This window comes from Nothobranchius furzeri, chromosome 10, assembly GCF_043380555.1.
Source record: "Nothobranchius furzeri strain GRZ-AD chromosome 10, NfurGRZ-RIMD1, whole genome shotgun sequence".
Taxonomy (NCBI): domain Eukaryota; kingdom Metazoa; phylum Chordata; class Actinopteri; order Cyprinodontiformes; family Nothobranchiidae; genus Nothobranchius; species Nothobranchius furzeri.
The window spans coordinates 48,534,467-48,559,072 of record NC_091750.1 but is presented as its reverse complement, the minus strand read 5'-3'; the positions used below and the strand labels follow the sequence as shown (position 1 = coordinate 48,559,072).

At 41.0% G+C, this 24,606-nt stretch overlaps 4 protein-coding genes across 9 annotated transcripts; 1 reads left to right on the top strand and 3 right to left on the bottom strand.

Moving 5' to 3' along the window:
• Window positions 1-2,381: 2,381 nt before the first annotated feature.
• On the bottom strand, window positions 2,382-4,316 carry cwc15 (CWC15 spliceosome associated protein homolog). 2 transcript variants are annotated; one of them, XM_015960983.3, is made up of 7 exons: window positions 4,166-4,316; window positions 3,689-3,835; window positions 3,493-3,605; window positions 3,288-3,388; window positions 3,106-3,216; window positions 2,860-3,008; window positions 2,382-2,748 (listed from the first exon to the last, which is right to left on the bottom strand). In XM_015960983.3, exons 2-7 carry the CDS (start codon window positions 3,817-3,819, stop codon window positions 2,619-2,621), a joined length of 735 nt encoding a protein of 244 aa, XP_015816469.3. In that variant the 5' UTR covers window positions 3,820-3,835; window positions 4,166-4,316; the 3' UTR covers window positions 2,382-2,618. The 2 variants fall into 2 exon arrangements, with proteins under 2 accessions (XP_015816469.3, XP_054586576.2); XM_054730601.2 differs by lacking the exon at window positions 4,166-4,316 and adding an exon at window positions 3,938-4,080.
• A 1,886-nt stretch (window positions 4,317-6,202) lies between these two features.
• On the top strand, window positions 6,203-18,198 carry LOC107386528 (zinc finger protein 185). 2 transcript variants are annotated; one of them, XM_015960977.3, is made up of 10 exons: window positions 6,203-6,292; window positions 6,736-6,773; window positions 6,857-6,953; window positions 7,406-7,483; window positions 15,872-15,931; window positions 16,058-16,144; window positions 16,218-17,453; window positions 17,544-17,603; window positions 17,717-17,825; window positions 17,918-18,198. In XM_015960977.3, exons 2-10 carry the CDS (start codon window positions 6,764-6,766, stop codon window positions 18,023-18,025), a joined length of 1,845 nt encoding a protein of 614 aa, XP_015816463.3. In that variant the 5' UTR covers window positions 6,203-6,292; window positions 6,736-6,763; the 3' UTR covers window positions 18,026-18,198. The 2 variants fall into 2 exon arrangements, with proteins under 2 accessions (XP_015816463.3, XP_015816462.3); XM_015960976.3 differs by having other exon boundaries at window positions 17,541-17,603.
• Window positions 11,043-14,195, bottom strand: LOC107386529 (uncharacterized). Of its 3 annotated transcripts, XM_015960978.3 has the most exons (3): window positions 14,070-14,192; window positions 13,868-13,992; window positions 11,043-13,398 (listed from the first exon to the last, which is right to left on the bottom strand). In XM_015960978.3, exon 3 carries the CDS (start codon window positions 13,389-13,391, stop codon window positions 12,096-12,098), a length of 1,296 nt encoding a protein of 431 aa, XP_015816464.1. In that variant the 5' UTR covers window positions 13,392-13,398; window positions 13,868-13,992; window positions 14,070-14,192; the 3' UTR covers window positions 11,043-12,095. The 3 variants fall into 3 exon arrangements, with proteins under 3 accessions (XP_015816464.1, XP_015816466.1, XP_054586575.1); XM_015960980.3 differs by having other exon boundaries at window positions 13,751-14,195; XM_054730600.2 differs by having other exon boundaries at window positions 13,868-14,192.
• plp1b (proteolipid protein 1b) lies at window positions 18,196-24,333 on the bottom strand. 2 transcript variants are annotated; one of them, XM_015960982.3, is made up of 7 exons: window positions 24,196-24,333; window positions 22,085-22,271; window positions 21,843-21,999; window positions 21,430-21,607; window positions 21,109-21,182; window positions 20,932-20,997; window positions 18,196-18,919 (listed from the first exon to the last, which is right to left on the bottom strand). In XM_015960982.3, exons 1-7 carry the CDS (start codon window positions 24,197-24,199, stop codon window positions 18,848-18,850), a joined length of 738 nt encoding a protein of 245 aa, XP_015816468.3. In that variant the 5' UTR covers window positions 24,200-24,333; the 3' UTR covers window positions 18,196-18,847. The 2 variants fall into 2 exon arrangements, with proteins under 2 accessions (XP_015816468.3, XP_015816467.3); XM_015960981.3 differs by lacking the exon at window positions 24,196-24,333 and adding an exon at window positions 22,659-22,830.
• Between the last annotated feature and the right edge of the window lie 273 nt (window positions 24,334-24,606).

Sequence of the window (24,606 nt, the reverse complement as noted above, 5' to 3'; positions counted from 1 at the left end):
ATAAATAAACAAAAATAATACTTGACCTTTTTTTAGTAGAGCATCTGGCCCTCATGGTGGCTGCTGGAAAAAACTCCGGTCTTTGAACAAATGTAGTTGAGGGCCCCTGCTTTACAGGGTTAATGAAGGGCCACCAGCCCCTATCACCCCTGTGGCCACTCTGTTGGGACTTGGAAAAAAATTAGCTGACATACCTGGCGCTGCAGTCTGCCTCCAGCACGTTTCCTGCATGTTCTAAATCATGAACACAGCCAATTTGTTGAATTTAGTGATGAATCACTCCTCTAGTCACTAATGAAGGTTGAGGAGATATTTCAGCTGTCAGATTAAGGTGTTAAAAGGCAGAGGTGTGGACTCGAGTCATATGACTTGGACTCGAGTCAGACTCGAGGCATTATTTTAATGACTTCTGACTTGACTTGATCAAATCTGTAAAGACCTACGACATGACTGGGACTTGAACACCAATGACTTGCAACTTGAATCGACTTGCATCTGTTGACTTGATGATGACTCAAGCATATTTGATATTTCAGTACAAAGTGGCACGACATGGACAAAAATCATAAATCATTATTCGTTCTGGGTTTGATCTTGTTTATAATCCGTTTCAGTTGCACTTTCTGCTCGTTTGAGCAAATAAATGAAGCTTTAAGAAGCTTTATTTCTGGAATTTACTATCATCGTCATTAAATTAAAGTTGGACAGATGACTTGAAAGTTCAAAGTTAAGGACTTGGACTTCCACATCATTGACTTTGGACTCAACTTGGATGTCTTTGACTGGAAAGACTTGTGACTTGCAAAGCAGTGACTTGGTCACACCTGTTAAAAAGATGAGTTTTAGCTTTCGGTTCTACTAATGGACACTAGGGGATGCTATAAGCAAGCCAAAACTGCCTAGGAGAGTTTGTCTCACTGTGTGAATTTAAACAGGCTTCAACATTTTATTTAAACATTTGGACGTAAATGTGAGACTCTGCTGTATAAAACTATACTTTACATTGTCAGATTCCTTTTCAGTTTCAACTGCTGATTATCGTAATTACCTTTTTTGACCTTCTACCGCTCGTCCATTGAGAGCCTGCTAACCTACTGTATCACAGTATGGTACGGCAGCTGCACCAAGGCGGATAGAGTGAGGCTTCAGAGTGTGGTAAAGACAGCACAGAAGATCATCGGCTGTCCTCTCCCCTCCCTGATGGACATTTATTCCTCCCGCTGCCTCAGTAGGGCAGCAAACAGCATCAAGGACAGCTCCCACCCTGGCTTCAACATGTTCAGACTGCTTCCCTCAGGGAAGCGCTACAGGTGCATTAATACAAAAACCCACAGACTCAAAAACAGTTTCTTCCCCAAAGCAATAACCACCCTGAACTCAAACATGCACAGATAACACAGCCCCCCCCCCCCCTCTTCCTCCATTGACCACCACTATCTATTGATACCAAATTCCATGTGCAATAATTGTAATACATAACATTACCGTCCATATGTACATAGCGCTGCAGAACTGTACCCCCCCCCCCCCCAAGTATGTTTGTTTTACACTGAGTAGGAGATGCTCTGTATCTCACTTTACACCTGTACAGTGACAATAAAGGCATTCTATTCTATTTTTGTTTTAACCCACAATGAATTCCCAATAATTTAAACTGTCCTTTTAACAGCAATTTTTTGCCCCCTTGTTTATTATAAGACCTCAGGTCAGCCTGAAAGATGTTGATTTCAAGGGAGATTAGGCATCTTTGGCTTGCTTTTAGCACCCCCTAGTGTTCGTTTGTAGAACCAAAACTTATCTACTCACTGTGTGTTCATCTTTTTAACACCTTAAAACAACTGAAATGTCTCCCCAGCCTTCATTAGTGTCTACAGGAGTGATTCATCACTAAATGAAACAAATCAGCTGTGTTCATGATCTAAACCATGCAGGAAACTTGCTGGAACTAGACTGCAGCGCCAGGTATGTCAGCTCAAGTTCTTCTAAGTTCAACAGATCAGACCAGCAACTGTGAAGCTGCAAGTGGGATATTTTGGCCACAGGGGGCGATAGGGGCTGGGTGGCATTTCATTAACACTGTGAAGGGTTATTTTAGCACATACTGGCTCAAGAAAATTATCTAAAAATATGAACAAGTTACAAAGTATCTTTTAACCCTCGCCACATCCTTGAACTTTTGCAAAACCCATTACCTTTTGCACAAAAAAAGCACTAGGGAGTGGAGGGTTAAATGAAAAGCAACACTCTTCATACCCATTTCTGTGCTGATTTTAGGCACCCCACCCCTAGCATTTTTTATAAAACTTAACTTTTTAAGTTAATTTACCCTTTAAAATTAAAAAATGCACAATCTGTTATTTCTGTGAAATTATGCAAAGTAATTCAAGGGAAAAAAGTCAATGTTTATTCAAATAATGAAAAATGCATGACAGAAATACTGAAATCACATTCTGAAATGTGCTTCAAACTTTCATGATTTACGCAAACAGCAACTGACCTGCAGACAGTACGGTTTCCAATTAGTTAGACTGTAAATAAATGCCAGCTGCAATTAAAATGCTTGAAACTAAAACATTTTCAATTAAAAAAGATCAAATGAAACACACACACAAAGTCCTCTACTTTACATATTTCTCCATAAATTTCTTGTGGAACTCAGAGCGCAGCGTGTCGTTGACAAAACGTTTCTCTTTCCGCGCCTCATCCACTCCTTTGGCGCAGTTTTTGAACACTACGTCATCATCCCACCTAGAAGTACATCAGAATTATTAGTGGTGGTGAAGGAATATATTTGTTTTTCCAAATGCAAACAAACAAAAAACCAACATTCTTGCTGTAACAAGTGAACATAAGAAATACCTTCTCTTGACTCTGAATGTGTTCTGAGTTTGGCTCTGTTGCTGTTGTTGCTGCTGCTGCTGTTGCTGTCCTGCTAAATTTATCAATGGATTTCCACTCAAAATATTTTCCATTCGAATCCTCTCTTCCTCTGCCTTCTGCTCTCTTTCCTAAATAACAAAAGAAAAGCACACGGAGGTTAAGCCATCCTCTATAACATCACTTTTCATTTATAGCCAAAGCAAACACAAACTTAAAACTCTTTACTTTGCGTTCTTGCTCTTCAGCTCGCTCTTTCTTAATTTTTTCAAGTTCAGCCAGCAGGGCTGCAGTGTCGTCATCATCACTTTCTTCATCTGAGTTCTCGTCTTCGTCATCCTGTAATGTAAAAATGGATTAATAACTTTATCCAGTGTAAGTCTGGGATGTATTGCAATGTAAATCCTTACATCAGTGAGAGGGTCATCGGCATCAAGGTTGGCTGCTGGGATCTGATCCAGTCTGGGCCTTTTTGAAGATGATGATGATGAAGAAGATGATGTGGTGTGCTCTGAAGAAATAAAATCAACACAATACAGATTAAAGGAACTATGCCAGAAACCGTTGCATACATCCTTTTTGGATCTAATCTTTATTATGAGTAGAAAAATCCACCTCTTGGTCCCCTCTCTCTGGTCTTCTCACGAGCAGCTACACGCTCCCTCTCCTCCAGCTCTCGGCGAAAATCACGGGCACGCACTTCCTCAGGGGCATCCTGGGTAGGCTGCCTTTTAATTGAGATGAAAGAAACACAGTTTAAGTAGTTCGAATAAATATTTAAGGTTGAGAAACTGGAACCCACTGTTCTGACCTGTATTTGATCTTGGTGTGACCTGGAAGATCCCGACTGGAATACTGCTTAGAAAGAGCACTCAAATCCCCTTCTCCTTTTCCTCTACCCCCTCTCGCCGGCTCAAATGTTGGTCTTGCAGCTGTAGTCATCTTTGATGGCCGTGCTCTGGCAAAACGTAAAGCAGAAAATAACTGACCAATTCATAAATTACAATAAGTAATTTTAGATATACATCATAATAAGTCTAATGTTAATATGAGTTAAAACCTTTAACGATCAGTTTCCTCCTAAATGTTGTTTAAAACACAAGTTAGCTTGATAGCTTCCACCGCTAATCAGTTGCTAACAGGCTAACGTGGGTGACAATGCAATTTAAGGAACATTTCCTATTTTTAAAACCCAATGCAAGATAATTACGAGAGTAAACATGTTTGAAACACAAAGCTTAAAATAAACAACACAATTTAAATACGTTTTTAAAGCAACAACACTTACGAAGCTGCTTCCAAAAGTGAAAAGGAAACGTTCCTGTACACAACGGTGCGTCACTTCCGGAACTAGACGCGTTCAGGAACAATCGGAGAAAAATCGTGCATATTTTGACCGGCATGACAGGACTCCAAGAACCTATTTTACTTGTATTGTTTACGAGGTCGGCTGCGCAGTGGTTAGAGCTGTTGCCTTGGGTTCACTTCCCAGCCTGAGATCTTTCTGCATGGAGTTTGCATGTTCTCCCTGTGCATGCGTGGGTTCTCTCCGGGTACTCCGGCTTCCTCCCACAGTCCTTAGGTGTGTGTGTGTGTGTGTGTGTGTGTGTGTGTGTGTGTGCGTGTGTGTGTGTGTGTGTGTGTGTGTGTGCGTGCATGATTGTTTGTCCTGTGTGTCTCTGTGTTGCCCTGCGATGGACTGGCTTTCTGTCCAGGGTATATCCCGCCTGATTGCCCATTGACCGCTGGAGATAGGCACCAGCCCACCGCAACCCTACGTGGACAAAGCGGGTTCAGACAATGGATGGATGGATGGATGTTTACAAGGTCAATAAAATGTAGTGTTCAAATTAAGAAAACCACAAATCTTGTTTACTACAGTATGATAATTACAGACCAATCTTAGTGCTTCCCCAGTTTTCTAAAGTCCCTGTTGCCCTTTTCAAGCTGGATCTAACCTCCATCTGTCTGCAGATTCCTGCACCCGACTCCTGTTGAAGATCTCAGCTACATTTATGCTGCTCCCTTGTTTTCTCCATTAATTTATTGTTTAAAACCGACCGTAGTCTGTGAACTGATTCTGTAAGTCGTGGGTTAGACACTTACCTCACAACATGACACCATAGTGACTGGTATAATTACGCAATCCTTCGATGAAAGAAGGTCACAGTTTAGTCTTGTATGCGATCATGGTTCAGGTTTGCATTTCATTATTTTCTGACCTCCTGCTATGACATTTTTTTTACCTGAAGCTCATAAATATTCCTGAAAAGTTGAATAAACAGAAATCTTCAGTGCAATGCACCGATATGAAACTTTGGGGCTGATACCAATATCTGATATATCGCTGTTATGGCCGATAACCGATGTTTGCCAATACCGATATACTGACATTAATGCTTCTAAGATCAACAGATTTGTAAAGATTAAAGCTGAATTGACGTTATGTACACACACCACACATGTTTACACTGTTAGATGATTGCAATCACTGTCACATGACTAAACAATTACACATCACCTCCCTCACCCTCTGAAACAGATAAACAAATGAAAACAAGATGGAAAAATTATCAGTTAATATTGGCCCAGTTTAATGTATCGGACCAATACCGATATTAATGCCAATATATTGTGCATCCCTATTTTGAACCCTAACCTACTGACAAAGTTTGTTTGAAAGTTGTCCTCATTCAGATAAATACAAAGATGAAGAGATAAAGTGAAAATATTGCTGACTTCCCTTACCTTTACATATCTGACCTCATAACATGTGATAAGAATGAACGCTCAGACGGTGACTTTGAAAAACCCACGGACCAAAGTGTAAATATTACAGTTTAAAGAGGTGTTAAGTTACACCAGAGTGTGCAACAGTCGTAGGAAATAATGGCCACGTTTTCTTTGAGCAGGAATGATATCGCAACGGTCTGATAAGGCCGCAGGTTAAAGTTGTTCCAGATCAGGCCTTTCTTGATTCCTGACATATTTTGTAAAAGAACGGCGTGTTTTTCAAGAAATGTTTTTCACCAGAACCAGTGGGGAAACAAAACTAAAAGCTTCCATGTAGAAGACAAAGATTAAAATTATTTTCACGTTTGCTTCACTGGAAAGAGTTCTAAGAGCTACCATCTCTGGAATGTGTTTTTTCACATCAGAACAAGTAAAACCACACACACACACACACACACACACACACACACACACACACACACACACACACACACTTTGATCAACTGATAAAGATTTAACATCCTGATGCAGAACTTGGCATCAACACAAAGCGGAGGGGGCGGACTCTGAGACTGCAGGGAAGTGGATGTTGGAGTTCAGGTATCACCACCTTCCTGCCTGCGTTAGTTAACAGCTGAGAAGTGGCTCGGCACCATCTGCTCCGACAACTTCGCTCCAACAGGTGAGAGTACAACACGGCCTTCGTCTGGTTCTGATTTCATGCTCGCTGGCTTCTACGCACAGCGAGACCTCATTAAGTCTGAACTGACTTCATTCTCTATGCATGGCAAATTTGACCCGGTTAATTGGTGCTGGCACGTCTTCGCATACATTCATTATAAAGAGATTAAAAACTAAGTGCAGTTCAAGGTGTTAAACAGGACCAAAGCAAGAAAACAGAAAAGATGCTGAGTGTGATGATGTAAATACACCAAGAGGCTTTATTTTTAAATAACAAAAAAAAATTTAAATATACGATTTTGGCTCAACTGCCAAAAATGTAAAACATCACTTTTGATGCATTGATGAGTTATTGCTTGTAGCTGGATTATGGAAATAATCAACAGGAAGAGAATAAGATATTCCGACTGTGATAAATTTATTACATCATGACTGAATCTCCAGGCTGAGCATCGAGGGAAACATCCGCATCATGTCAGAAGGCAAGCTGTGCTTTTTTATTCAATTGCAGCAAATACAAGAACAGGATTATGATCCATTGCTGACAGACATTTGTTTCTTTTAGAAGTTGACAGAAAGGGGGTGCTGAAAAACATCAAAGTGCAGACCTCAGTAAAGAACGACTGCAGTTGGATCAAATCAGGAAACAACCAGCTGGATCCGTGAGTTTTTACAACCAGTAATTAAAGGTGCAGTATGTAAGAATATAGTGAGAATTTTACAGTAAGAAAATCCCCAAAGAGTCTAATGTTTCAATCATTTTGGAAGGAAGGATACACTGAGACATTTTTCATATCCAGCTGGCTGATGGTCAGTTTTTCTCCTTTCAAAACAAAGGAAGGAGGGACAAAACTACAGTTTACCATCAGTGAGCGGGGGGTTGCCATGTCTCCTGCGAGCTAATGCTGCAGTGCCCACAATTGTAATTTGATGACAAAAATCTCCAGAGTTGTTGCAGCAACAAAATTTTACCACAGGATGTAATTTTTATTTTATTCTTACATAATGCACCTTTAAAGCTGATCAGGTTTCATGTCTCTCAATTACATGACAGATTCTCCTCTAAAGAAATAACCATTCAGCCACAATCACAGCAACTCCTCTTGTCTTGCAGAGTCATCCAAAAGGAGAAAACTAAACCTGTTCCTGCAAAAAAGAGTCAATTAGTTCTGCAGGCGACCAAGAAATTTGAGTGAGTTCTTCTAGAAATATATTCAAATATTACGAGCTGTGTGAAAATAACCTGACATCACTGGAATCTGTTGGTGCCAGTTCTGCATCTCAGACTAAGACTGTCCTTTTGAACGTTGCATCTGTGAAAAATAAAATATTCCAGGCTTCAGGGACAAGTCCCCATCTGTGACATTAACATACATAAACAGTATCTTGGCCCTCGGCCGCTCTGCTGCACCAGTGTACCTCTCGGTGACCTGTACTTCAACATTCATCTGAATACTTACACAAGTATTTCCCCCTCAAGAAAGGAAGACCGAATTATTTGTGTTTAATTACAGGAAAAGGTTTGGAATGAAAGCTGACACCGTAAATCAGTAGTTTGAATTCCGGACGTCGTCTCTCACGTCGTAAAAATGTTCCAATTAACATTTACAGAAGATCTGCTTTTCAAAAGCTGCACTCAGAAAATTTGTGTTTTAATCCTCACTTTTTTCACAGACTGAAATCGTATCTAAAGCTCTGATTTATACTAGCCCTAACCCACAGAGACGCATTTGCTTTGGCTGGGAATTGTGATGATCAATTCCCCGCCAGGACGACAGAGGGCAGGGAGCTTTTTGTGTGTGTGTGTGTGTGGGGGGGGTCCTCTGGTCCAGGGATTCCCAAAGTGTGGTGCGCGGGGGTGCGCGAGGTGAAAAGTGTAATGGCTGCGGAGCTCAGAGAAGTCTGTCATATGTCACCATTAGCGTAGCCAGAAACTCATTTGTGGGTGGGCCTAAGAAAAAGTAAGTGGGCCCAATAAATGTAATTGAAAACAAGAATATTTTTGCGCGCGAGTATGTGTGTGTCCTCCGCATGTGCCCTAGCTTCTTAATAACAATGCGTCGAGCTTCAGCGCTCTGGCCTGCGCACACCGATATGTTCCGTATTTGATCATTTTTAACGATGTTGGAGAAATCTGAAGGTGGCGAGTCATTCTGGCAGATTGTAATTAACACCCTGTCTCATGCAGGTGTTGTGACATTGTAAACCTCACACACAGAACATTGTGGATGTAACAAAATAAATCAAGAAATGATTCCCATTCAGGCTATTAACAGCGCGCTGAAGATCTGAAGTTCAGAGTGCGTCTGTCAGAGTTCAGACGCGTTCCAGCTTAACCACGGCTCACGGGTGCACAAGTGAGCACATCTGGGCTGGGCAGAAGTAATTTTACAACATTGGTTTAAATAGCGCCAAGAACGAGATGCGGTGACTTGAGCGGCTCATGGAGCTGTGCCATGCACACACACACACACACACACACACACACACACACACACACACACACACACACACACACACACACACACACACACAGATTCAATAAGCGCGCAGGCTGCGCAAACTCCGGCGTGCCGTCAGACTGAAAGCAGAAATGAGCGCTGCCTCCTCTGTGATAAAAACTTTTAAGAGGTTTTATAACATTTTTCATTCCAGGTCAAATTAAGATATTAGCTTCTTGGGATGACATATTTAAGTTGGGTCCGCTCCAGCCAGTGACTCCGAACCTGACTACAACTCATGTTACTGCAGCATTTGTTATTCCAGTCCGTGTGGCAGCGGATCGCAGATTCAGCCACACCATAAAACAGCAATAAGTCGGTCTGAGGCAAAATTGAACCTCATGGCTATATCTTTTCCATCTTTTCCCCTATAGACATTTGATTACGCACAAGTAGGTGATCAGCTCAGGTTTACGCAGAGCAGAAGGAAGGAGAGCGCTCTGGCCGCACAGGTTAAACGTTCCTACTTTAAGAAAACTGTTAAATTGCATTTTTTATGTGCTACCTGGGCACTCTAAATATTTATTTAAAATTAAATCAAAGGAAATTGTAATGGTATCAAATGTTTATTAATTACTGTTTAAAAAATGAAAGTGATGGGGAAAAAAGTCGATCATATTTTTTTAACCCTGTCTGTTTAGCTTGACGCCTGATATATATATGTGTATATATATATATATATATATATATATATATATATATATATATATATATATATATACATACATATATATGTATGTATATCGGGTATATACATACGTACATACATATATATATATATATATATATATACATATATATGTATGTATATACTGGTATATACATACGTACATATATATATATATATATATATATATATATATATATATATATATATATATATATACCGGTATATATATATAGCCATGCCCTGATGTGGGGGCTGGGTCGACATGGTCGGGACATAGAAGGGGGTGCGCGGCTAAATGAGTTTGGGAACCACTGCTCTGGTCGATGATAGTGCATTTACTGTTGTGTTTATTTTTTGTTTACATAATTCAGAGATTTTTTAACATGGACAACTTTGTCCCTTATCCCCCTCCTCTGCATGCAGTTGCCACCTTAAAAACCCACGTTTCTTATCATTTCCACCAATCAAAAGTCTGCTGTGTATCTTTGTACTCTTTCAGTCGAGGATGAATAAACGTTAGCATCGTTGGACTTCATCTGCAAGATGTTCTTCAGTCTACGCCGTGTCTGTCGCTAGATATCTTCGGTACTCTTAATTTTGCTGGTGGAGGAGTTTAAAGGAAGCGACGTCTTGACCAATAACAAGCTTGCAATCTCTGTCGCTTTCGATGGATAGTTAAAAAATTGAGAACGTCTCCATCACCCTCTGCCCCAGAGCTCTTTTGTGAATGCATGATGGTGTTGCGCGTCTCTGTACCCATGCAGATGGAGAAGTATAAATCAGGCTTTATTCACTCGCTATTTCAATAAATCAGCTGTGGACTCTAAAGAGCTGGATTTCAAGTCTTATTATTATTCATGATATTTGGACATCTCATCATCGATTGGCTAGCAGCAATGTGACAATATGACTCTTCCACTGCCTCCGTTCTGCAACATCGATGCAGTATCTTGACAAATAATACAAGCCTGAAGAAGTTAGCCATTGTTGTGGAGTTGCTAATGTTAGCAGTTAGCTAGTAGTCCAGGCATGTTTGGCTCCCATGGCCGCTAAATAAACAATCTTCTGTGGTCGCGAGCCAAAGTGGGTGGTCCATGAAGGCTAATTTACCGTAACGCAGATCTGTGTTGTTTTTCCCACCAGAGCGTATCATCTATTTTCTTTTGGCGGCTAATGCAGTAAATAGGAGTTGAAGGCTATGTTTAGGTTTAGCCTACATGTGAAGCTCAGTGACCTATCCTACTTCAGAAATAACAAGTAAACGGTTACTCAGTGAACTTGCTCTTTAAAAGCAGAAAATCGATGTTTTTTATTGAGAATTTACATGCAAACATTCACTGTTTTTGTGGTGCAATTCAAACTCTGCTGGAAGGAGATCTCACTGGATGTGTCTGGGAAGCGTCAGGCCAAAGTTTTCCAATTACGTTTTGCATGAAAAATGGAAATAAAATCTGGCTTTTAATATTGCAATATACATATTTATATAGTGATGAATTTCACCAGCGCAGTGTGTGTGTCTGTGTGTATGCATTGTGAAACACTTTGTAAAGCTGTTAGGAGTCATTGAAAAGTCATTTACCTTGAATTGAGGTTAACGCACAAAATTGTTGAACATTTTGTTCACAATTTTCTTTACTGACAACATTTTTTCTTCAAGTTTCAGTTCATTCTTCACATACATTCTTTCAAAAGTAATGACAAAGCTGAAACTGTCATTTTCAGACAGAATTTTTCCAGAAAATGTGCAAAGTTGAAATTTAACTTTCAGTCAGGTTTGTGCTCGTCACCACTTCTTTGTGCCCTCAGCCGTGGCTTTACAAGCCCACACTGCAGCTTCTAGAAACTAGAAGAGCTGGTTTCCCTGCTCACACGCTCACTGACAGTCTGCATCTGTAATTATGACTGCTGACGAGAGATGTCACATCTGTCATTCTGATTAAACTCAGGCTGGAGCCACCGTCTGGCTGTGACACGTTTGTGTTTGTTAGCTGAAGACAGGTTGTGCTTCTGCAGCGGTCATTCAGCTGGCTGGAAATGATAATTGCCCAGTTTATGGATTTTCTAATGCAAAGTTCAAACAATGAGACATAAATCAGGGAATTCCAACAGAAAAACAGATTAATAAAATAAATCAGTTCAAACTGGTACGTCTACAGCAGTAGTTCACATAGTTTTTAAAAAAATAAAACAATATTTATTTTTACCAACGGGAAGGTGTTATAAGACACAAAACAAAGGACTTTCATCCTTATAGAAAAATTGTAAAGCTTTGAAAAGCCTTGGACTTCTCTAGGTGTATTTACTTTCCATCAGAGCTGGAAGACGCTGAAGTGGAACATTCACACACTTGTGCAAATATCACAAAATAAGTCAAATCTGAACATAGCGCCAACCAAGTAATTAATGCCACACACCCCTTTTCTCCTGATGGTAGGACAAACTGAGCCGTCTGCTGGGAGGCTGGGGGAGGTGGAGCATGACTCTCCCACCGGAGCGTAAACCCGTTCAGCATTTTAAACGGCGGCACTGAGTTGATTGGGTTTTGCCGCATTATGCAGCCGGTGGCGGTTTCCTCAAAGGCACTGACCTCCCTCACCTCAAAGGTACTGACAGTTTGATAGATAAGTAATGAGTTAGGAGGAGGGTCCTGTGGCTGCGAGCTCTACAGAGGGCGCGCTTTGTGCTGATATTAACAATGAGGTTCCAGCTGCAGGGCTGAGGCCGTGTGGTGGCATCAGGTGAACGTCATTATTGACAAAGTGGTCCAGAGGATAGATGCCGCACTTCCCAAAGCCCTCCTTTACGATCATGACACCTTCCTCTTCCTTCGTTACCTGATAGGTTTGTTTAAATACACCTGAAAACTCCTTTTTGCTGACTGTAAAGTGGGAATCAGCAGCACAACCAGTCCCTGTGAGCGACGCAAAGTGCTGCTTAAGGACCACAAACAGACCAGCATCCAGCGGCTGCAGGATGTGAGAGCAGTGAGGAGGAAGGCTCAGCAGGATGATGTCCTCCTTGCGAGCTGATTCCACCACCTCTAGGCTCACAGGAGACTTGTGACCATCCAAGAGCAACAGCAGCGGACGTTCCTTTGGAGCGTGGATGAGAAAATGCTTCAGAAACCATTTCTTAAAGAGTTCTGAGTTGATGCAACCTGAGTCTGACCACCCATAGAGGGCATGTGGCGGTCCTTGTGTCTTGTAACAAACCCCCCCAGGATAGGCCTTTGAGTAGATAATAAATGGAGGAATGTCTCCCGCAGCTGCATTAAAGCAGGCCAGGATGGAGATGTGGTCCCTCGAGCTTGGTGCTGGCTTGCAGCCCAGACTGATAGATTTTGGGAGGATGTTCTTCTTCCTGCCCAGCTGGAAGCTCGTCTCACTGCAGCTGTAGATTTGGTGAGGTTTGTCTCTGAGCCCGTGTGTGTTTGTCACGGAGTTCAAAAGGCGAAAAAACTGATCCACCGCTTCCGTTCTCACACACGCTGTCCTCCCACGCACAACGCTGTCTGCTGGCTGAATAGTAATGTTCTTTTCTTGACGTTTTCTAAAATTGAGCCACCATGTCTGGCCCAGTTTAGAAAATGCCACCCTCCTGTGCCGCCGTTTGTAAATGGAGGACGCAAAGGACACAACCTGCTGTTTGGTAAGTGGGAACCCATGCTTGGACATATAAAGGCAGAAATCTACCAAGAGCTTCTCATCAGCAGATGTGATGAGCTGAGCCGGTCCGCTGCGGCTCCCTGGTGTCACCCGCCCACTGACTCGATCGCCAAGCGAGGACTTGGGGACTCCAAACTCCTTGGCAGCCTGTCTCACTGTGCACCTTCCTGACTTCACCTCGATCAGCGCTCGCTCCATGGCCTCCTCGCTCCATTTCTTCTTTTTCTTCCGTCCAACTTTGTCAAGATGGTTCCTTGATGGCATTTTCTTTCTAGGAAGGCAAAAGAAACATAAAACCAGGCATAAATTAATTAGCATAAAAATACAAAACTAAAAACCAAATTATAAAATGTGATACAGAGACGCTAAAACTATAAAATACAATACCCAATAGCAATAAAGCATCACTGCAGTAGGCATACAACCTTCTACATCATTGATTTTATAGTGTGCATAAAAACACATCAGCATATCTAACAATACCATTTTAAAGACAAGATTAACAATTCATCAACAAGAAGATATAAAATCACAGACATTTTAATTGTGAATCTGCCATTTAATATATTCAAAGCCAAAAATGACCTTAGCTTTTCTAAATGACCGTGGGAACCTGAACTCACCATGAACTGACAAGAGACCAATCACATTCGTGATGAAAACATCCACTCTTTTAAATTACTGTGCTGTCGCAATCCTCACATCCACGCATGCAGGAATAAAAATTAAAGGCCACTTACGAAATAAAGAAGATTCGGTTAACGTTAGGAGATGTTTAGTTCGCTTCCGGTTTCTCCTTGATGCAGAGTCGTTACCTTGTGTTCCGTGCTATGTTGTGCTCACCGAGGGCTATTTTTGAATATAACTGAAATGCAAAGTTAACAATAAGTAATTTATAATAGTCGCTAAACGCATTCCAGCTTCAGATATTCAATAACATACAGCAATACGCAGATGTCTCCATGTTTACGCACGTTTCCACGAATCTGCGACTAGCAAGAAGCTATTACGTTAGGTCAGAGCGCTGAACAAAACCGGAAGTTGACTAAGGATGGGTTTCAAAAGAAAAGCCTGGCAAACCAGACTAATTGCATTATTTCTTTATATAAACGTTGCAAGCAAGAAATTGGTCTAGTTCTCTAGGCTAACGAAGCGCAAGTAAAAAAATTCATAAATAAATAAAAACAAGCCCCACACTGCAAAGAAATAACATAATAGCTCAGTTTTCAAATGAAGGAAAAGAATATCTTAACAGCGATTGTTGTCTATTTTTAATTAGTTTTGTAGTCTTTGTGTTGTTAATAAAAACTTTGAGCTCTTGAGAGAAACACAGTAATATGTAGTTAATAAAATAAAGGAAAAAGAACATAGTGAATTAGAAATGTTCTTATTATGTTATGTTATTATTATTATTATTAACAACAACAATAATATTATAAATATAATTATATATAATTATATATATATATATATATATATATATATATATATATATATATATATATATATATATATATATATATATATATATATATATATATATATATATATATATTACTGTTTGTAAGTGAAAAGAGATTTGTGAATAACATTTTGCAGTCATAGTTTATTTTAACCCTATTTTTATTTTAAAGAGTTCAGGTTTAAGTCTGTTCTGTAATGTAGGTTGGAGAGTTGTTTGGTCTGTCTGCTGCTTTGCATTATGCTTAGTGTTGGAATAAGTTTAAACTTATTCATCTAACTGAAAATCACATCTGACATTTTTTTAATTTGTGACTTTTGGACAATTTAAAAATAATAGGAAAAAGCAAATTATGCATTTGTTTTATATTTGTGTGGATGAAATAAGAGGTAAATCTTAAGTCATGGACATTAATGATGAACAGAACAGAACAGAACAGAACAGAACAGAACAGAATAGAATAGAATGGAATAGAATAGAATAGAATAGAATAGAATAGACTTTACTGATCCCACATTTGGGAAATTCACTTGTCACAGCAGCACCAAAATGTAAGAGAATAATTTGAAGGAAAATAATAACAAAGGTGGCCTACGTGTATGTATACATAGGCAGTAAGCTATTACTGGTACCTTTGACCACAAATGAAAATGAAAACGTGGGTTCCAGAACTATGCAGCTTGCTGTAAGAGACACAGACATAATATGCAAATCCGGTATTGCACAAATCTTAGTGAGTTTTTTATTTTAGTGGGCAAGTCTCTGTGGTTATCGCATTACAATCTTCTTGTGAACCTTTCATTTACCAGCCTCTCATCTCACAGCAATGTGTCTGGCAATATTTATATAGTTAATGAACACCGTGTTGACATTTAAAGCATAGTTTATCACATCTGTTCTTGGTTACTAAGCTCATCTATAAACAATGCTTATCTTCTGATGCAGTTTAGTTTCTGCGCTCATGCATGTAAACAACATCTCATATCTTTTGTTTTATATAAAGGACAGAATTACTGTCCAAACACACAGTGTAGTGACATTTTTATTGTAGTTGACAACATTTGGATTTAAATACATTTCACAAAGTAATCTGTTGTTATCTTGTATGATTTTCCTCTCACCAATGATCAATAACCATCCTAAGTGGAAGCTTTTAGTTATGTTTTCACGTCAGAGTTTTTATGAAAATGTCTGTTGGTTATAATAGATCAATTACCAAGAAGGACAGGACAAAGGAAGACAAAACTCATCTCTAATTACGTCTTTTGTTCTTAAATTTTAGATCAGAAAATACTGCACCAAGTCTCCCTGCTCAAAAGACGTCACGTTTTCCAAACAAAGGGTGTGTGTGCAACGTGGGACTCAGAGCTTACTTATCCTTCCTTAAGATGTGCAGTAATCTTAGTTAAGATATTGAAAGTGGTATTATTTTTTCAAGGTTTTTCTTTAATGCTGTGCTTTTTTGTAGAGATTCAGCTAATCAGGGCAAATTTAATCCTGTCTCAAAAGATGCTCCAAGTAAGGAATCACAAGTGGAGACCAAAGAAGATATAAAGTTAGTACTTGTCTTGTTATTTTTTTAATATCATTTTTGTATAACTGGTAATAAATAACACCTTGTTTTTCAGGCTTCAGTCAACCACAGAACAGCTGGTTCAAAATTATAAGGCTCAGGAAGACAAATTAGTTCCAAACAGAGGACACAAAGAGGTAGAAGCTAATGTGTTAGTAGACAAGCCTGGAGTAAACGTCAATGAGAAAGTTGGTGAAGTTGTTAAAAAGGAAGACCAAACCCAACCAGATGCTTTAGGAAAGCAGAATAATGATGTGGTGTCTCCCGTGAAGCAGGAAGAGCCATCACCTGCCAACAAAACTGCAGAAGTCAAAGAACATGTAGATGCACCGACTGAGCTATCAAATATGAATAACACTGAGGATAAGAGCTCAGCTGATGCTGAAGTGGAAAGCTGTGTTACAAAAGCTTCTGCTGAGGGCGGCACATCAGCCAACTTGGTACCTGCTACAGTTCCTGCTGTAACTCAAGTTGAGCCGAAGCCTAAAGTTGAACCTTTGACCAAAACAGAGCCGGCAAAAAATGAAATTGTGAAAGATGCAAGTGTTGAAGTTTCGTCTACAAAAGGTAGCTCAGAGAAATGTCCTTCAGCAGAATCAAATAAAGTGTCTGCCCCCTTTAAGCCCAAGCTGCTGCCTGAAACCAGTGATCTTGCTGCTGAAGCAGGCAAACATGCTTCTCTTCACGCCAGGGTGGACTCAGCCCCACCAGTTAAATCTGTAAGCAGTTCACTGGCTAAACCTTCCAAGGATTCACCTACAGAGAGCAGCTGTGAAAACCATCCCGCAGAACAGGATGAGAACAAGGTTTTAGTTATTGGTGTAGTGTTGGAGTCTCCTGCTGTGGTCAATGCAGCACCTACACAAGAGGCTTCTCCGCTTATCAGTGTGCAACCACTTTCCATTACTCTACCTGAATCACCTGCAGCTGAAAGTTCTTTTAGGTCTGCAGTGTGTGAAGTAAATGCTGCAGCTCCTGCAGAGCCAGCTCCAAAGACCAGAACCGAGGAGGTAGTTGAACACAAAGTCCGATCCGTTGATTTCAACTCTCCTGAAGACAGCATCACGCCGCCACTTGAGGATGCATTTGACCACGTGATGGTGCTGGATATAAAAGATGCTTTTGAACTTGAGCCCGCTGCAGACACTCGGGAGGATTTAGTTAACAAGCTAGTCGTTGATCCGACTGATGCTTTAGATTTCGATGCAGCGAGCAACGAATCAACAAAACCTAAAGATTCAGAACAAACCCTCCCAGAGGAGCAGAAGCGGAAGATTGACGACACCAACGTGTGAGTATCGTGCAAGTATTGAGCTCAAACGGCAAGATTTTAATTTCTTTTATTCAATCAAATGGGATATTTGCTGTTTTTTTTTAGTAGGAATCACCTTAAGAAGCCTGCAGGGGAGATATGTAATAGAGAAACTCCCAAAAAGGACAGGTTTGTTTCCAATTCCTCACATAATCTCTGAAGCACAATTAGTTTGTGATTTCAAACTCACGTTAAACAAGAAAAAAACTGTTCATTCATTGGTAATTTTCTTCAAATGTCAGCATCAGGTCTTGCGAATCGACCTGTTATTACTGTAACACAACCATTGATGGAAAAGTGAGGATCATAGTGAATGAACCTGCAATAGTCTGCCACGAAGAGTGCCTTAAGGTTTGTTTCACCTCACTCTCAGACGGGGTACCTGTGATTTTAGAAAAGTGACTTCTGTTATTTCTTAGTTGAAAGTTGTGCATGTTTTGCAGTGTGGCGTTTGTGCAAAGGTCCTTGGAGACTTGCTGACTGCCATGTTCCAGCACAAACATCTGATCCATTGCAAGGATTGCTTCACGAAAGCTGTTCATCTGGACTAGCTACTATGTGTGTCAAGGGGAATAATGTGCTGCCTGTTGCTCCACTCTGTGTTTTTCTAAACTACTTCATCTGAAAATGAAGACATTAAGGATTTTGTGATTGAATCGTTTGTCTGCTGTAATCACAATTAAAATACAACATGGTTAAAATAAAATGACAAGTAAACACGTCAGATTCAAAAGGTTTAATTGCAAAATGAGAGCACACAAGAGTAGTCATCTAGAGAGCAGTTACTTAATCAACTCTTTATGTAGCTAGTAACTAAAAAGCCACCTTGCATGGTGGCATTTAAACAAAGCAAAAATGGACGGTGAGCGAATGCACAGCTAATTTATTGTGAGGTGACAAGCTTAAAGGGGAACTCCCGTACATTCAGTTTCTCTCGCTCCAGTTCCACAATGTTGACGGACAAGATGGCGATAATGAGGCAGCAGCGTCATCCAGTTCAGATCCAACATCGGTGAACACTGTGCACACAGTTACGACTCGCAAAGCAAGCTGTCATTGTTCTTAATTATTCATGAAACATTACAATCAGCACCAGGAAGGGATTAAAACAAGAGCAGAAGTGGAGATGAACAACAAATCTAAGAGAATCATCTGAGAGGACGACTCGTAAAAGCAGGCCAGGGCACATGACAGGGTAGGAGTAATCTTCATCTCTCTGTTTGTTGTTCGTTCACAACCGTAGCGAGAAACGTGTTTCTGTTATTTCACGCGAAGTTGTGATCCAAGTTTGAAAAGCTGCTGCTTGAAGTAGGAAGAATTTAAATCTAGAGTTGAAGGTGCTGCTGAAGGTCCATTTCTTGGATGTGTTGCACTTAGCGGATTCCCTTTCTGCCCAGAAACCGCAAGACGGCATAGTTGTAGGCAGTGGCAGCCAGGTACAGAAACTACAAGGACGGAAATAAAACAAAGTTGTTCTAGATATTTAGAAAAAAATATGATGGTGAAACAAATAAATCTCTGACATAGTCATGACATTAAATTTGGGTTAGGATTTTTGAGCCATTTTGAAGCTAGTTTTTGTGCTAAAGTAGTATTCCCCTAATATTTTTCCTGATGTCTTCCTGAATGGCCTCAGTTCAGCAAAATAGTGTTGACACACTTCTGGACTGACGAGCTAACGGCTAGTTTGAGCTCAACCAAAATGTACTACTTCCATCCTAAAACAGCTCTTTTCTAAAAAGTATCACAGTGGTTCATGTGAATTTTAATTCCATAAATCTTGACATCACTTGCTTATTTTTGTCAGAATTACAAAATCACTGCTGGATTTGACCTTTGGATGAACCAGAGCTACATTTGTGTTGGTGATGTTAATATGTACATTATGCTAACTGAAAATGATAAAAACATTTCTTTGCATGAAATCCTATGAAGTTTAAGAGAGTGGAGCTGTCTTAAGATGGCAGCAATGCACCTTAGGGCTGTGATATACTAGCAGTTTAATCTCCCGTTGACGCAGGCTGCGTTTTTGTTCACATACCTGCTGCTACACAGCACTGCATGTAGTATTGGGGTGTTCCACTAGGGGGCGCAATAGGAAGCTTACGTCTTCTACCTTTCCGGTCGGCTCATGGGTCCCCAGAAGAACGAAAAAATGAGTACAAGTCAATGGGGCTAAAAGAGCCATTTTCTAATCCGCTTTGCCTTACACCCTGGATCGCACATATGTTGTACTGCAATTGAAATGAAAAGTAATGATGTGTGTTTTGACCACGCCAGTCACGTACTTTGAGATTTATCAGCTTGTAAAAGTTCGTAATTAGCATGACTAAATCGGCACGTCGCATATATGACGTCACCACAGAATCTCCTCTCCCCTAGCGTAGCTGCTACTTACCACATGACCAGATTTATGGTGGTTCGTTCCTCCTGTGGGAAGGATTTGAAGTTTGCTGAACTTACAGCTATTTTCCCTCAGTTTTCTATGTGTCTGGTGCGATGACGTCACTATCATGAAGCGCATTTGTAGTCCTGGACTTATTCTCACACAAAACCTAAAATAGCCTTTTCCCCCCGTTTGAAAATTAGCACCTTCTTGGTATCACAATGCTTCTTTAAAATTCACGGAAATCATATGTGAAATCCATGGAACATAACAAGCAGGATTAGAAAATAGCGTTTTTAGCCACATTGACTTGCATTCATTCTTTTGTTCTTCCGGGGACCCATGGTCTGGAAGTGGATGGGTGTGACTTAGGCTCCCTATTGAGAACTCAGACCGAATGGAGAGCCAGGTTTGTGGGTACAACCAAAACAAAGATGGTGTCAATAAAAGAGCTCACTAACTGGTTAATCTTGAGATCACGATAGAAAAAGAGACAGCAGCGGTATCGCAGATGGTGCGAAAGACCTCCAAACCAGAGACGGAGTCACTATGGTGAGTGAGTTTTGCTCGTTTTGTCAACTCCACCTGTTGGTTACTCGTATACTGCAGAGTTTGGACGTGTCATGGTGATTTTGGCTGGTGCGCACAAACAATGCTTCAAATCAATGCATGTGATGCGTGGCAGCCATTTTAAACACCCATGTGCATTGTTGAGCAGTAAGTATATGAGGGCCCTTAGTCCTGATGGTACTCTGACTAGCTGTTAGCTTGTCAGTCCTGTAGGGCACGAAGGCTATTTTACAGAGCAGAGGCTTTTTAGGAAGTCTTTATGCAAAAGCATACTTAAAATGACTGAGAAATCTATTTAAGACAAAGAAATTATTGTTTCTGATGAGAACAAAGTTAAGATTTCACAATTTCCCCAAATTATTCATGTCAAATGTTTATTTGGTCTGACGTGATTTTTATTCAAACCGTTAAAAACCACCATTTATCCATCGTAAGTTTAATTTGCGAAATCAAACCAAACCAAAATGAGAAATAATTTGGAGTAATGAATGAACCGTTTACCAGTGCCAGGAGAGTAATCCCAGCTCCGGCGAATGCAGCTACATACAAGTCGTAGGTGTGATGGAACTGTGAAACAAAACAAACATAATTCATTTACGTTTTCAAATTCATGAACAAATTTCCACATATTGACGATGCAAAGATGCACTGAAACAGAAATCCAGCACATCCACTCACTTCGCTGGTTTTGCAAATAGATGCCAAGGTCATTCCACAGGACTTGCCTGGCATTGCATTCCAAGGAAGCAGCCCTGAAACAAAGGCATGACGTAAGTAAGAGCTAGATGCTGAATCATGACAAGCTATGACACATGCAAAGCCCTGTTTGCACACATCACATCAGGCGAAACAGCAGTGAAGAATTGTCTGTATTGTTTGGCTGCTAATTCAGCCATCCGTCTTGCCGCCACTCCCCATTGATTAGTTCGTTGCCATCAAGGACACATTAACATGCTCATCAGGGGGCCATGTGGTCAGTCATTACGAAGAGCAACCCACCGTACTGCCTGGCGTCCATACAAATCCAGCTGTGCTGATTAATGCTGGGGGTGGTCTCAGCCAGGATATTGATGTCATGGCAGGTCTGCTCCATGTTGAACAGGAAGAGGACTGGGATGGCAGTGAAGGCAAACACCGCAAGCCAGATGAAGGCCAAGATGTATGTCACTATGATGAACTGTTGAAACAGGATGATTATAGATCTGTTGCCTTGGTGCTCAGGTGTCACTGTGACAAATGTGGTGCCATTAAATCAGCTATCAACCATATTTCATGATTCTGGGTAGAAAATATACAAACAAGGGCTTCATGTTTCATTAATCTAAGGGGCCTCAACACAAATCAACATTCCGTGTCTAGACAATGAGCTGACGTCATGTATTTCCTCCCTCCTCCCTCGCTCATGCGCTCACCGTCAGGCTGAGGCAGCGGCCACACTGGGTGCTCCTGAACTCTCCAAAAGTCTGCTTGACAGCACTTGTAGCGTAGAAACCCTCCGCAAGCAGCAGGATGCCGTAGAGGAAGAAAAATGAAGCCAGACCATAGATGACATACTGGAAGTATTTGATACTGGGAGGGTTACAGGAAAAAGTCAGTCAAACGTAGACACTAATCCTTTTCTGAAACAAACAAAACGGTTTGAAGCTTCACTCACAAAGAGGCCATGACCACATAGTCCTGAACGTTGCGGGCAAAGTAAGTCTCGACGAGGACTTCGGTTTGGGTCAGCGCTTCGTGTCCACAGCCACAAAATAACGCCATGCCTGCATAGCACAGCAGGGTGGCCACCAGGGAGGGGTAGGGCACTGCCCCAATGCACCGGATACAGCAATCATAACAACCTGAGGGGGCATAATATATCAGCACACAGGCGGCACACACCGCACATAAAACCACACAACACATCAACGCCACGTTGGAGGCAAGCGAGGGGGGTATCTCTTTCACCCTGTTGGGGAGCTATGGAAAAGGCCTCGTTCTGTCTGCAAATCCATGAGCGTGCACCAAAAACCCCACCGACAGGCAAGAAAGCAACAGAAAAACAGACAAAACTAAAGAATTAGCTGTGAAAAACAAGAGTTCAAGCAGCGATGGTCAACAAAGCGTCCAAACGTAAGCAGCCACTTTCCAATAATCTCTTCCAGTTTAAGCAGCTGTGGTCAAGCAGGCAGGAAAAATCCAAAATGTTAATAAACGCATTGCCAGAAATGGGATAAAGAAAAAAGCACCTAAGGCTCTGCAAAGCCAAGGCTGCCTGACCGGAAACATCTGCAGCCTCTGACGCTGTGCTCCACAACGAGAAAGATCCCAGTGATGTACAGTGCTGCCTACAGGGTGCTGCTACTGTACAATACTGCTACTCTCTGTGCTGATATCATTCGTATGTGAAAGGGTCTTCTGCTTGTGCCAACACCTCACAGCTCTGTCCCTCACTAAATCTGGTCCAGCCCTCTTTCTCCGGCGGTCACAAGCGTCACCAGGCCACTCAGGGATGGTGGAGAAACACTTTCATCAAAGGACAGCTTCTCTTTTGTGGCTGCAGAAACAACATCCATTGTGTTGGCAGCAATCGGGAAGGAACAAAGGACAGTGATGTCACACAAACAAAGTCTATCGTGCCTCTGCACACACACAAACACACACAGTGTAGTGCGTGATGGCAGAGGGGGGTCACAGGGCCATCTCAGCACCACTGGCAATGTCACGACTCAGGCCATCCCTCATCCACGGCTGACTGAGGCTGGTACCACTGAGTGTCAACACTGGTGGAGATGAGTTCAAGTGTTCAAAGAGTGGGTGGGAGCATAATGAGCAAGGGGGTAATTTAAATATCGTCACAACAACAGCTACCTTATTCAAAATTTGTTTTGATGATACAGATTCTTTAATCCTAGGGGTGGTGCAACTATCCGCATGAAAAATCTGTTCATTAGTTTCCCATCAGGCTTTGGGTAGAGCGCAGAGAGGCAGTGAGTTAGGAGAACTGCTTCTTAAGTATAAATAGAAACAGCAGGAAGAGTGATAGTCCCCAAAATAATAGTGTTTGCAGACGCCCACACATAAGCTGCTGCTGCTGCTGCGCTGGTTGTAGTGATGGAGTGACAACTGACACCACAGCTTCCACTTGAATTTTGTGCAAAATGAAGAAAATCCATCCCCCAGCAGCTGAAACTAGATTAAATAATTTATCAGAGTTGATGAAAAAAAATAAAGGAAAAAGTTGCTTTTTAATAAAGAAAATCGATTAGTAGGAGTTGTTTAAGTCTGCTGTTTCTCATTTCTGCTCGTGACACATGTGGGAGTATCTGACCTCTCTAACATGAGTGACCCGGCGTGACCTTGGCATGATGAGCTATTGCCCATCACTCTCAACCGCGCCGAATCCTTTTTGAATCATGGTTAGAAAGAGCTCATTAGAGGTGGCAACCACTTCTTTCTTCACTGAAAAGTAATCCCAGCTGAGTCCTTGAGATGTCATCTATCAAGTCTTCTAAATCATCTTGAGTTTAGTTGTATGGTTGGAACAAGGGGAAAAGGCGAATCAGTGGTAAATCAATAGGCTGTTTGGAAATAATAAAAAAGTCATTGCTAAATGAAAACACTTGATTAGTTTGCAGCATGCTCTGCACACAGTGCATGAGGGCAACGTGATGTCTAAGGACAGAAGAGGCATATTAAAAAAAGGCAACAAGTTATTGAAATTCATCATTTTCAAAGCACATTAATAAGAAATGATAAGGGTTATTAAAAATTCTGTGCACTCACCCATGTCCAGAAAGAAGTGCGTGGGATATTGAGGTTTTAGCTAGATGCCTTTGTGACTGTGATATGAGGATATGAGAAGTTATTCCCCGCCACTCCTATATGAATCTGACTCGCGCTTTTGTCTCATCAACAATAGATAGACCACATCTCCCCGATCTTAAAGTCACAAAGTCCCATTTCAGCTGCCAGTCATTATTTATGTGACCACTGGGAAGAGGAAGGGGGGGATGAGGAGAGGGCCAAAATCCTGATCTAAACTTTCTTTGTTGTTTTTTAATGATCTGGACGCCATTTGAGCTTTTCTAACAAAGATAATGTTAGGCTTACTCAAATATGCAACTGGTTTGAAAGGTTTACGGGTATTTTTTCATCATCATTTAGAAAACCAGTTTAGATTTGGACACGTTGTAT

What these genes read in the sequence shown, in the direction of transcription:
- plp1b (XM_015960981.3), bottom strand. Translation starts at nt 22,698, where the DNA reads ATGTTTCCGGTCAGGCAGCCTTGGCTTTGCAGAGCCTTAG. An exon ending in GCCGCTGCCTCAGCCTGACG is followed by an intron (nt 21,608 to 21,842) that starts GTGAGCGCATGA and finishes CTGTTTCAACAG; the next exon opens with TTCATCATAGTGACATACAT. An exon ending in CTATTTGCAAAACCAGCGAA is followed by an intron (nt 20,998 to 21,108) that starts GTGAGTGGATGT and finishes TTTGTTTCACAG; the next exon opens with TTCCATCACACCTACGACTT.
- LOC107386529 (XM_015960980.3), bottom strand. Translation starts at nt 13,391, where the DNA reads ATGCCATCAAGGAACCATCTTGACAAAGTTGGACGGAAGAAAAAGAAG.
- cwc15 (XM_015960983.3), bottom strand. Translation starts at nt 3,819, where the DNA reads ATGACTACAGCTGCAAGACCAACATTTGAGCCGGCGAGAGGGGGTAGA. An exon ending in CACACCAAGATCAAATACAG is followed by an intron (nt 3,606 to 3,688) that starts GTCAGAACAGTG and finishes CTCAATTAAAAG; the next exon opens with GCAGCCTACCCAGGATGCCC. An exon ending in ACATTCAGAGTCAAGAGAAG is followed by an intron (nt 2,749 to 2,859) that starts GTATTTCTTATG and finishes ATGTACTTCTAG; the next exon opens with GTGGGATGATGACGTAGTGT.
- LOC107386528 (XM_015960976.3), top strand. An exon ending in GGAAACAACCAGCTGGATCC is followed by an intron (nt 6,954 to 7,405) that starts GTGAGTTTTTAC and finishes CTTGTCTTGCAG; the next exon opens with AGTCATCCAAAAGGAGAAAA. An exon ending in GAAACTCCCAAAAAGGACAG is followed by an intron (nt 17,604 to 17,716) that starts GTTTGTTTCCAA and finishes TTCAAATGTCAG; the next exon opens with CATCAGGTCTTGCGAATCGA.